We start from the raw sequence: 13357 nt of genomic DNA on the forward strand, positions 1-13357 counted from the left end.
AGTAAACGGGGCTTTGGTTTAACATCTCACTAGAATGTTGGAGGTACCGACTATGTAGCACTCCATTACCACATTGATGTGGCACGCTATCTGGTTTAACAATGTAGATTAATAACGTATAATAAGACCATAAGACCATAAGACATAGGAGCGGAAGTAAGGCCATTCGGCCCATCGAGTCCACTCCACCATTCAATCATGGTTGATTTCAACTCCATTTACCCGCTCTCTCCCCATAGCCCTTAATTCCTCGAGAAATCAAGAATTTATCAATTTCTGTCTTGAAGACGCTCAACGTCTCGGCCTCCACAGCCCTCTGTGGCAATGAATTCCACAGACCCACCATTCTCTGGCTGAAGAAATTTCTCCTCATCTCTGTTCTAAAGTGATAATAGAACAGTACAGCACAGAACAGGCCCTTCGGCCCACGATGTTGTGCCGAGCTTTATCTGAAACCAAGATCAAGCTATCCCACTCCCTATCATCCTGGTGTGCTCCATGTGCCTATCCAATAACCGCTTAAATGTTTCTAAAGTGTCTGACTCCACTATCACTGCAGGCAGTCCATTCCACACCCCAACCACTCTCTGCGTAAAGAACCTACCTCTGATATCCGTCCTGTATCTCCCACCACGAACCCTATAGTTATGCCCCCTTGTAATAGCTCCATCCACCCGAGGAAATAGTCTTTGAACGTTCACTCTATCTATCCCCTTCATCATTTTATACACCTCTATTAAGTCTCCCCTCAGCCTCCTCCGCTCCAGAGAGAACAGCCCTAGCTCCCTCAACCTTTCCTCATATGACCTACCCTCCAAACCAGGCAGCATCCTGGTAAATCTCCTCTGCACTCTTTCCAGCGCTTCCACATCCTTCTTATAGTGAGGTGACCAGAACTGCACACAATATTCCAAATGTGGTCTCACCAAGGTCCTGTACAGTTGCAGCATAACCCCACGGCTCTTAAACTCCAACCCCCTGTTAATAAAAGCTAACACACTATAGGCCTTCTTCACAGCTCTATCCACTTGACTGGCAACCTTTAGAGATCTGTGGATATGGACCCCAAGATCTCTCTGTTCCTCCACAGTCTTCAGAACCCTACCTTTGACCCTGTAATCCACATTTAAATTTGTCCTACCAAAATGAATCACCTCACATTTATCAGGGTTAAACTCCATTTGCCATTTTTCAGCCCAGCTTTGCATCCTATCTATGTCTCTTTGCAGCCTACAACAGCCCTCCACCTCATCCACTACTCCACCAATCTTGGGGTCATCAGCAAATTTACTGATCCACTCTTCAGCCCCCTCCTCTAAGTCATTAATAAAAATCACAAAGAGCAGAGGACCAAGCACTGATCCCTGCGGCACACCGCTAGCAACCTGCCTCCAATCCGAAAATTTTCCATCGACCACCACCCTCTGTCTTCGGTCAGACAGCCAGTTACCTATCCAATCGGCCAACTTTCCCTCTATCCCACACCTCCTCACTTTCATCATAAGCCGACCATGGGGGACCTTATCAAACGCCTTACTAAAATCCATGTATATGACATCAACTGCCCTACCTTCATCAACACACTTAGTTACCTCCTCAAAAAATTCTATCAAATTTGTGAGGCACGACTTGCCCTTCACGAATCCGTGCTGACTATCTCGGATTAATCCGCATCTTTCTAAATGGTCGTAAATCCCATCCCTAAGGACCCTTTCCATCAATTTACCAACCACCGAAGTAAGACTAACCGGTCTATAATTACCAGGGTCATTTCTATTCCCTTTCTTAAACAGAGGAACAACATTCGCCATTCTCCAGTCCTCTGGCACCATCCCCGTGGACAGCGAGGACCCAAAGATCAACGCCAAAGGCTCTGCAATCTCATCCCTTGCCTCCCACAGAATCCTAGGATACATTTCATCAGGCCCAGGGGACTTATCGACCTTCAGTTTATTCAAAACTGCCAAGACATCCTCCCTCCGAACATCTATTTCCTCCAGCCTATTAGCCTGTAACACCTTCTCTTCCTCAAAAACATGGCCCCTCTCCTTGGTGAACACTGAAGAAAAGTATTCATTCATCACCTCGCCTATCTCTACTGACTCCATACACAAGTTCCCACTACTGTCCTTGACCGGCCCTAACCTCACCCTGGTCATTCTTTTATTCCTCACATAAGAGTAAAAAGCCTTGGGGTTTTCCTTGATCCGACCCGCCAAGGACTTCTCATGTCCCCTCCTAGCTCTCCTAAGCCCCTTTTTCAGCTCATTCCTTGCTAACTTGTAACCCTCAATCGAGCCATCTGAACCTTGTTTCCTCATCCCTACATAAGCTTCCCTCTTCCTTTTCGCAAGACATTCCACCTCTTTTGTGAACCATGGTTCCCTCACTCGGCCATTTCCTCCCTGCCTGACAGGAACATACCTATCAAGGACATCCAGTATTTGTTCCTTGAAAAAGTTCCACTTTTCATTAGTTCCTTTCTCTGACAGTTTCTGTTCCCAACTTATGCCCCCTAATTCTTGCCTAATCGCATCATAATTACCCCTCCCCCAATTGTAAACCTTGCCCTGCCGTACGGCCCTATCCCTCTCCATTGCAATAACAAAAGACACCGAATTGTGGATATAATGATGTATAAACCAGGTGTGATTTATGGATATGTGAGCTGTTAGATTGATAGTTCTGAGGGTCAAATTCAAGGCTGTAACATATTAGAGGATTAGCCCAAACTGACAGTAGAAGACACTCAGCATAAAGAAAAAACAAAAATCTCATAGTTTAAGCACAGTGACTTGTTGATGTAATTTTGTATGAGATGATTGTTTCATGCAGATGCACAGTATGAGGGGGGGAATGTCCATCAGACCAGGTCAATCGCAGTCCACAGCCGACAGTCAGTGCTAACTATGCTTGTGTGGATGTTGCAAACTGGTGTGGACTACAAGCCCTCTTTGTGGACGTATCTAAGGGGAAATTTTAACTTTGGATGATAGTGTAGAATGGGTAATATCAACTTAATGGAAATGAAATATGGGAAAGATGTGTAGCTAAATTACACCTTCATCCAAAGTCAAAATTGAGCCCATTTATACTAATAGACACAAAGGTAAGGGAGGCCCAAGGAAGAGACGTTGTCAGAGCACTGTTATTGATTGACCATCCAGCCCAACATATTATCAATGAACATCAGCAGTAGACCTGCCGTTGTGACTGAAGATTGAGGTATTTCCCATTAGACTCAGCTACTTGAACTCTTCCTTACCAATCTGCCGGCTGCAGATGCATCTGTGCATAACAGTATCGGTAAGAGTGACCACCACACAGTCCTTGTGGAGACAAAGTCCCACCTTCACATTGAGAACAATCTCCATCGTATTGTGTGGCACTATCACTGTGCTAAATGGACAGACTTCGAACAGATCGAGCAACTCAAGACTGGGCATCCATGAGGCGCTGTGGGCCATCAACAGCAGTGGAACTGTACTCCAGCACAATTTGCAACCTCTGGCATATCCCCCACTCGACCATTACCATCAAGCCAGGGAATCCACCCTGGTTCAATGGAGAGTGCAGGAGAACATTCCAGGAGCAGCAGCAAGCATACCTAAAAATGAGGTGTCAACCTGGTGAAGTTACCAATCAGGACTACTTGCGTGCCAAACGGCATAAACAGCAAGTATCATAGAATCCTACAGTGCAGAAGGAAGCCATTCGGCCCATCGAGTCTGCACCGACCCCAATCCCACCCAGGCCCTATCCCCATAACCCCATGCATTTACCCTAGGTAGTCCCCCATACACTAAGGGGTAATTTTCCATGACCAATCCACCTCACCAGCACATTTTTGGACCGTGGGAAGAAACCAGAGCACCCGGAGGCAACCCATGCAGAATGGGGAGAACTTACAAAATCTGCACAGACAGTGATCCAAGCTGGGAATTGAACCCGGGACCCTGGTGCTGTGAGGCAGCGGTGCTAACCTCTGTGCCACCTTGCCGCCCCAATAGTGATAGAGCTAAGCGATCCCACAAGCAATGGATCAGATCTAAGTTCTACAGTCCTGCCACATCCAGTTGTGAATGGTGGTGGACAATTAAACAACTTACTGGAGGAAGACGCTCTACAAATATCCCCTCCTCAATGATGGAGGAGCCCAGCACATCAATGCAAAAGATAAGGCTGAAGCATTCGCAGCAAACTTCGGCCAGAAACGCTGAGTAGATGATCCGCCTCGGCCTCCTCCAGTGGTCCCCAGCATCTCAGATGCCAGTCTCCAGCCAATTCAATTCACTCCATGTGATATCAAGAAATGGTTGGAGGCACTAGATACTGCAAAAGCAATGGGCCCTGATAACATTCTGGCAATAGTACTGAAGACTTGTGCTCCAGAACTTGCCGTTCCCCTAGCCAAGCTCTTCCAGTATAGCTACAGCACTGACATCACCCTGACAATGTAGAAAATTGCCCAGGTATGTCCTGTACACAAAAAGCAGAGTGAATCCAACCCGGCCAATTACCACCCAATCAATTTACTGTCGATCATCAGTAAAGTGATGGAAGGGGTCATCAACAGTGCTCTCAAGCAGCACTTACTCGGCAATAATCTGCTCAGTGATGCTCAGTTTGGGTTTTGCAAGGGTCACTAAGCTCCTGACCTTATTACGACCTTGGTTCAAACCTGGATGAAAGAGCTGAATTCCAGGGGTGAAGTGAGAGTGACAACCCTTGACATCAAGGGCATTTGACTGAGTGTGGCATCAAGGAGCCTTAGCAAAACTGGAATCAATGGGTATCAGGGGGCAAACTCTCCGCTGGTTGGAGTCATGCCTGGTACATAGGAAGATGGTTGTGGTTGTGGAGGTCAGTCATCTCAGCTCCAGGACATCTCTGCAGGAGTCCCTCAGGGTAGTGTCCTAGGCCCAACCATCTTCAGCTGCTTCATCAATAACCTTCCCTCCGTCATAAGGTCAGAAGTGGGGATGTTCGCCGATGATTGCACAATGTTCAGCACCATTCGCGACTGCTCAGATACTGAAGCAGTCCATGTTCAAATGCAACAAGACCGTCATGTTCCTATTTAGAGCAGATGTATTTTTTTCCACAGGGCAAGACCAGAGAGTTGGCAGAAAAACAGTCTGAACAGTAAGAGCTTTAACTTTGTCATACACACACAACGCTAATAATTTATTTTGGTTCTGCAGATTCTTTAATCCCTTCACTAGGTTGTTCTGCTTAGTAAATCCACCCCAACTAAGTTTTTTTCACATAAGACAGAATAAATATAAAACATTTTGACGACATCTTCAAAAATAATTGCAATTGGTCTGCAGTCTAGGGTTGATCTCTAAAGAGACTAATCCTTCTCATTCCAGTGACATTGTGATAAAGTGGGGAGGGGTCACACCTGATTGCTATTACCCCACCATGAAGATTAGTCCAGATGTTTGCAATTCAAAATGGCAATGCGCCAAATCTCACAGAGGAAATCAAGAGATTCCAAATGAAGAATGCTAAAATTAAAAGCTATACAGATATATACAAATAAGAGTTTACCATCACCAGCACTTTACTTGGAGTTTACTATATTTTTTAACTTCTTTTTTGACCACATTAATTTTCTGAATTAATCTATGCATTTTAGGCAGTAGTGTTTTTTTATTTTGATTGACTTTTTATTTTTATCGCTTGTTCAAATATTCTATCTGTGTAGATTTTGCACAACCCAGTATAACTCCGTGAGTGAATTAAATCTGCCAGTCGGGATTTATTATTACTCCAGGGTTATTTTCCTGATTTCAAGAATTACAGTTTCATTGCATTGCCAATACTAAGTAAACAAAACTCTCCAAAAGGTCTTGAGTGATATTTAAAAGTTCTACTTCTCAGAATAAGGGATTGGCCATTTTGACGTGAGTCGGAGGATCATGAACCCTTGGAATTCTGTACTCCGGAGAGCTGTGAGCGTTCAGTCGTTGAGTATATTCAAGTCGGAGGTTGGCATTGTTAGATACTAGGGAATCAAGGAATATCAGGATGGTGTGGGAAGATGGAGTTGAGATAGTAGGTCAGCCATGGTCTTATTGAATAGCAGAGCAGACTCAAGAGGCTGAATGGCCTACTCTTCATACTTCTTACGCTTTGTTTTTACTCTGATGTAAAGTGAAATTATTATATGATTTAGCATTTTAAAAAGCAGCAAAAGCTAGAAAATGGGCACTCTGTGTTTAGGAATGCACCTGCTTGGATCTTATTCAGGGTGAGCTTTTACACACAACTTCACTTTCAATTATCTGACGCTAGTCTAAGATTTGTTTTTAATTCCATTGGTTTGGGTTCCCTGAAGCCGAAACCTTGATCATCAAGAAATCCAATGTATTTAATGAACCTCATAAAAATATTCATCCCGAACTCTCAGTGGATCAGATTTGAATTATTTAATCCTATTATTGCAGTGAGCTGAGGCCTGATCTACTCCAGTGCTTTTCCAAATTTGATTTTGCAAAGCATTCTCATTTAAATCTTGAGAAGGCAAGATGTTTCCTCTTTCTAAACCTTAGGACTTGGGTTTGCTGAATGGACATTGATGAGAATCCATTTAACATGGATGCATTGTCTTTGGCCTTGTGATTGGAAAGCAATGCTTAAATTTTAGCTGCTGGAAGAGAAACTCTGTAAGCACACATATAAACAGAGCCTTATCTCTCCTCGCTTCCAGAAAGGGGTATAAGTGACGTGGGACAGGAGAAGGCCCATAGCTCCGTGAGCCTATTCTGCCATTCAGCTGATCTATTTATCTGCCTTGATTCCATTTTCTTTAATACTTTTCTTTAACAAAAATTCATCAATCTCAGTTTGTATATACTATAGTAAATTACAAATATTATATTAATCCTATTAATGATGAATCGCACTTGATATTGCTTTCATTTCAAAGTATTATATGGCATAGAGGGAGGCCATTCAGCCCATCACTACTGTTCCAACACTTTAAAAAGTTTTTATTAGTTCTACTTCCACTTTTCCAAGTATAAATTGAATTTCTTGTTGAATTTGCTTACACGACCCTTTCAGGCAGTGCACCATTTTTTATTCATTCACTTGGAAATCTGGTTAAGGCATTATTCGTTGTAAAATACCAAGTGTCAGAGTCCCATGTAAAGCTCCAATATTGTGTTGGAAGTAATTTTTGTATTTGGTTTCTATTTCACTTTTGTCACCTGATATGTCTCGCATAAGTAATGATCAAAATGCCTCATTAACTATTTTTTTTTAATGCCTTCTACAATCTCTTCCCTCCTAACTCTAGCCAGGATCCAGCATCTCTACCTCTACTCAGCATTACAGACCTGGTTCCTGACCTCCAGCATATTTTCTTCTGGATGTCCAACTCCATTGAACTGCTTTACTTCATCCAGCAGAGAGTTCCAGACTACATTCAGGGCATTGAGGATCTGGATGCACGAGGTACAGTTATGCAGTTAACAGACTGGAAACTCAGCACAAGAGTACATTAATAATGCCTGGGATATGCAATATGAAAGCTAAGTGTTTACACACTGCACTTCACAGTAAGTGGTGTGTGCAATATTCGTGAATAAATCAAATATATTTTTGAGTGAATTATGTGGCAGAAGAAATGGGTTGCAACAGAGATGGGTTGAAGTAATGCATTAATTGATGCTAAACTATGTTTTTTTATGGGAACAGACTGTTTGGAAATCCTTTTGGGATCTTGATTGGAATTTTATAAAATCTATCATTTTATTTAAGGTTGGGTTGAATATTTCCATGCTGTTAGCAGGTAGGCATCTTAATGCAGCTGTAATGTAAATCAGACAAAATTCAATGATAGAATGAAAAAGGCAACAACCAAATTTCATATGCGTTCAGATATGTTTCCCGAATATCAGGATAGAAGTTCCTCTTATTCTTGGGCATATGTCATTCCTGGGTGGAGCACTTTGAAGGAAATCTGATGGAGAGCATCACACATTTGAAATTGTGATGCGCTGAAATGCTGTTTAATGTTAATTATAGAAATTTCTATTCAAATTTTTGGTTATGCAAACAGTGATGAGAGAAAAAAGCCTCTGGTCTATCTAGTATATTCATATATACACTCTCCACCTCATCCAAAAAAAACCTGCATTAATTATACTCAGTGGAAAAAATGCCAGGGGTAACACTAGTCTTCAGTAATGTTTCTCAATGCAACTTTTATGAACTCCTTAATTGTTCGGGTGATCTCCAGGAATTTCCTCTGGTTTCCATGGCTATTGGGAAGGTACGGAAGGGCCATGAGGAAATTCCTGGCACATGTTATGAATTCTGACACACAACCATTTGGTTACACTTTTATTATCAAGCTCTGAAAAAATGTCTTGTTTAGTCAACTTTGGTATAATTCAGTGCACTCAGTAATGCATTGTGTCTCATCATAACCCAGGATCAGCTCAAAGGGTTCAAAGAAAGTTTTGTTGCATATTGGATTTCGTTAACATTTCTAATATTTTGTAAAACTAAAAAGCAACATGTATCCATAACATAACAGCAACTTTCATTTATATAGCACTTTAACCATTTTTATATGCTCCAAGCTGCTTCACAGGCGTGTAATCAGGCAACAATGGATACTGAGCTAAAGGAGACACTAAGGCAAGTGGCTAAAAGTATGGTCAGAGATGTGCAAGGCATGCACAAAATAGAACTCAAATTTACTCTGATTTACTCTCTCCATTCAACACTCGGAAGCTTGCTATTCATAGGTAGTCTTGACATGCAGCATTCGTATCATGTGAGTGCCTGGCAATGAACAACTCCAACAAGAACAAATCTGTCCATTTCCCTTTGACATTCCCTTTACCATTGCTGAATCCCCCACCATCAACACCTTGGAGTTCAGCATTGACCAGAAATTTAACTGGATCAGCCACATAAATACTATGGCTACAAGGGCAAGTCAGAAGCTGGGAATTCTGTGGTGAGTAACTCATTTGCAGACTTTCCAGCATCTGCAAAGCACAAGTCAGGAGTGCGATGGAGTGATCTCTACTTACTTAGATGAATACAGTTCCAACAACACTAAGAAGCTCAAAACCATCCAGGACCAGATCAAGCAATCTGCTTGATCACTCCATCCACCACTTTAAACATTCACCTCCTTCACCACCAGCAATCAGTGCAACAATGCATATTGGATTGCTGTTCCTTCACTGTCACTGGGTCAAAATCCTGGAACTCCCTCCCTGACAACACTCTGGGTGTGCCTACACCACATAGATTGTAGCATTCAAGAAGCCAGCTCACCACCACTTTCTCAAGGGCAATTAAGGATGGGCAATAAATGCTCACTTTGCTAAAGGCACTCAAATTTCAGAAATGAGTTAAAAAATATATATAATTTTAACAGACCACTTGAGTAAGACTAGGCCTATGGGGCCAGTACATATGAACATGTGGTACATTGCATAGTAATTATTTAAATGAAGAAATTAGTGACAGGTTTTACATAAAGTGACTTCAAATATTACAAATTAGATAGAGCTCGTCATTTGTGCATCTTTATTGCTGATTTTCGCATCATGGATATGCATTTAGGAACAGCGATTATCATAATGAAAAAACTCAGACCAACCCATTGTATTTGCCAGATTGCTAACACTGAAAATGTTTGTCAGGGCTTATGCCATTCTGTTGCCATAATTTCACAGTAAATCCAATTACGTGTGAAAATGCAGCGATAAAGCCCTCTAAGCAACCCAAGAGAAAAATCATAATTTCCCGTTTTTTTCTGACTAGAGTCACAGCGACCAACCAGAATCTTGTAAAACAAATGATGGAGTGCCTGCTGGAATGTAGAGCGTTATGGGTATCATAGCCACCATTATTGACAATTATTGCAAGGATTAATATGTCAAGTAGCCAGCACCAGGAAGGTTGGAGGCATGAGGTCATGTTTTGAAACCTCCTGCAATATCAGGAGGTTTGACAACCCAGGGTGTTTGAAACATTTGTAGCACTCCTTTTGAAGGAGCTGAATTAAACTTGTGGTGCTGTAATTTTAGCTTTCCGCCAGGGGTGGCCCTGTGGTGTTACCAGGGGTAAATGGTGTAATTATGTGACAGGTTTAATAGTTTCCGTTGTAAACATGGACATTTACAGTGGAAATAGTTAACTTTAAGCACACTTGGTGATAAGGGTTTTTAACGTAACAAATCAATTTCTCACAGTGTTGCACAGAATATGGCCTATTATTGTCTTTCTCTGTTTTTATGTTGCTATTTCTCTCGTAAATGTATTTTCTTGTTTCTGTGTTTCTTTCTCTGTATTTTTAAACTCTCATGCTCTGAGAACACAAAACAAAGGCTTGCAATAAGGATACTTGCAATTTTTTCTCTCTCAGCCTGATTAATAAAATAGCGCAGAATATTAATTTTGTCTCATTACAGCTCACGTAGTTTGCCTTTTGGGGTTTCTTTGAATAAGTTTGAATACTTCTGAGCAAAAACTGCTGGAAGTTAAATAACAAAACTTGAATATAGCTGAATGAATGATATCGATGCATCCTGGAAACTAGGTCAATGTACACGCTTAAACTGAAAACTCAAATTCATCCCACAGCATCACAGCTTTGGCCAAAGAAAATCCACTCCTAGTCCAGGCTTTTCAGAGAGGGTAAGCTCTTCAATTAAAAACAAATAAGAATAAATTGTTACCAATGGCAGAGGGATCAGTAAATAGTTAATTGACGAAAGAATGAGGGGAAGAAACTTATATAATGAGTAATGGCAATCATAAATGCATTGCCTGGAAGGGCGGTGGAAGCTAATTCAATAATAAAGTGAATTAAAAAGGAAATGTTTGCTGGACAGTGGTGAAAAGCAGGAATCTATGATTAATTGGATAATCTAATAAGAGCCTGTATAGGCACGATGGATCTAAAGCAGTGGTTCCCAAACTTTTTTCACTGGGCTGCACTTTCGGAATTAAAATTTGCTTGCGCCACACCGAATTATTTTATTGATAAGAAATACACTCAAAAGCAAAAAAAAACAACTCCTAGCAGTGCTTGATTCATAACATAGAACACAACTACTTTATAACATGATCATGGGACATCGTCCTCAGCATCACTTGATGCTCTTGCTCTCACTTTGGAAAAATATCTATCCATGTTTAAATGTTTCTTTGATTGTCCTTGAATCTTCCCGCCACACTTGCCATCCTCTCTCGCCGCACCAGTGTGGCGCGCCGCACCCTTTGGGAACCACTGGTCTAAAGGCTTCCTGTGCTTTATGGGGGAAATCTTTACTTAACCGACTTGCAGGGTGGAGGTTGGTCAGTCAAGTGCGGGGAGAACCTGCAATTCAGGATTCTGGGACACATGGGTTTTCCGGGAAGGAGGGAGGTCGATCAGGAGAGGAGAAGGGACATCGATAGGGAGGGGCAGAGGAGGGTCTCAATCGGGGAAGGGTGAAAAGACACGGTTGGAAAGAGGAGAAGAAGGTTGAGGGGAGGAGGAATTAGGTCACAGGGGAACAGGAGGAAGAGGACCGATTGGGCAGGAGAGGGTGGGAGGGTAGAGGCCTCAAGATGGGGTGAATCGCAGACCTGGGGAGGGTGATCAAGGCCGCTGTGGGAGTTGGGTAGTGGGAGGGTGGAGATTTGTTTTAGGAAAGCATGATCAACAGCCTCGTGGTGGTGAGCTTTCGGAGTCCAGGGGACTAAGGGTACAATTCAAGATCCCCTTGGGGGATAAAGGCCCTTCAGCCCATCACACCTGCGCCGTCAAAGACAAATCACCTAACTATTCTAGTTCCATTTTCCAGCACTTGGCCCATAGCCTTGTATGCCTTGGCATTGCAAGTGCATATCTAAACATCTTAAATGTTGTGAAGATCTCTGCCTCCACCACCCTTTCAGGCAGTGAGTTCCAGACTCCCAACACCCTTTGAGTGAAAAAGCTTTTTCTCACATCCCCCCTAAACCTTACTTTAAATCTATGCCCGCTGATCATTGATTCTTCCACCAAGGAGTAAAGTTTAGTGGTGTTGTACCTAATTGCAGAAATTATTGCCAGTACCTGGATCCAGGGTGACAGATGTAAAGATATCTCCTGAATCTATAATTCCCCACCTCAGTGAATCTGCTGAGCTTCCTCACGCATAGAAAACAGCAATTGATTAAAAATATAGAATGACAAGGTGACTTGCAACCTCATTATCATATTTAAAATTACAAGTAGCCTCCTTGAAGTGGGTTGGCTCACTGCCTAGCTTCCAGCTTAAGTTAAATCCAGGAATGAGAGGGTGGGAGCTGGATTTGGATCAGGAAACTAATTTCTCAGACGCTAACCCCTGTGACTCACCCTTTTTTAAATTACTATTCCCACTTATATTTCTGTGATTCTAAGCTGTTAAGAGACACAAAGCATTCAGTGGATATATTTAAACATTATCAATGGCCTAATTTATATATATTTTTAACTGAGGGAATAAATGGAAGATAAAGAGAACTTTTCAGAACATTTTCGAAGTGTTGTGAGAATACAGTGGCCATACTGCACAATCCAAGTGACAAGTTTATGTATGTGTTTTCTATTTTAAATGTGGACATAAGATATTTTTAATGAAAAAAGTTGATACAGTGGGGTGAATTTTCATCCCGGGATAGGGAACCTGGAATGTTTCCGGGTCTGGCCCTATACTATGTCAGAGACTGTGATGGGTGCAATTTTCAAAGCAGCAGCCCTGGATTGAGTTTCTTGCCCAGTTAGGGGTGCTGTGAATGGGCGGGAGAAGGGAGCTGGGCACAGAGGGATAAGTTAAAGGGCAAATGGCAGCCCAAAACCAGCCCAAATGACTGGTCTTGCCATTACCTTTGCAAATGGCTGAGGGAGAGCAAGGGGGCCAGCAATAGATTGGGCAGCCTTCTCTGGGCAGCTCCACATTTTTTTGAAGCATTCACACGGATGGCTGTTCTCAACAGCAGACATTTTCTGGATCCTGTGTACTACTTATGCTGCTCATCTGAAAATCGCTAACTATTGCTTCCATATTCCTAACTCTACAATTAGCACAATAAACAATTAATTGCAAGCGTGCGAGGTTTCTAACTTCCCTTCCTGCATTCCCTTTGAAAATCTAGCCATGTCCATAAAATGTGAACCTTCTAAACGTGCAATCTTCTGCGCCTGCCTGCAACCAAACTCACCCCCATGGGCGATTGAAAACTCAGTCTGAATTGTGTGCTAAAATGTGACAGGTGGTGCAGGAAGAAAATACATGCATTATAATATTTTTAAATACATTGTAGATAAAATTGAATCTTACCATTTCTTTCATTTACTCACTGA

General features: G+C 42.2%; 1 protein-coding gene across 1 annotated transcript in view; it reads left to right on the forward strand.

Moving 5' to 3' along the window:
• Positions 1 to 13357, forward strand: part of radil (Ras association and DIL domains) — a 119632-nt gene that overhangs the window by 40670 nt on the left and 65605 nt on the right. Inside the window, exons 4-6 of the mRNA XM_078240150.1 lie at positions 5108 to 5145; positions 7310 to 7467; positions 7802 to 7804. Of these exons, the coding sequence (XP_078096276.1) occupies positions 5108 to 5145; positions 7310 to 7467; positions 7802 to 7804 (199 nt within the window). The remainder of the gene's footprint in view (positions 1 to 5107; positions 5146 to 7309; positions 7468 to 7801; positions 7805 to 13357) is intronic.

Source organism: Mustelus asterias, chromosome 23, assembly GCF_964213995.1.
Source record: "Mustelus asterias chromosome 23, sMusAst1.hap1.1, whole genome shotgun sequence".
Classification (NCBI taxonomy): Eukaryota; Metazoa; Chordata; class Chondrichthyes; order Carcharhiniformes; family Triakidae; genus Mustelus; species Mustelus asterias.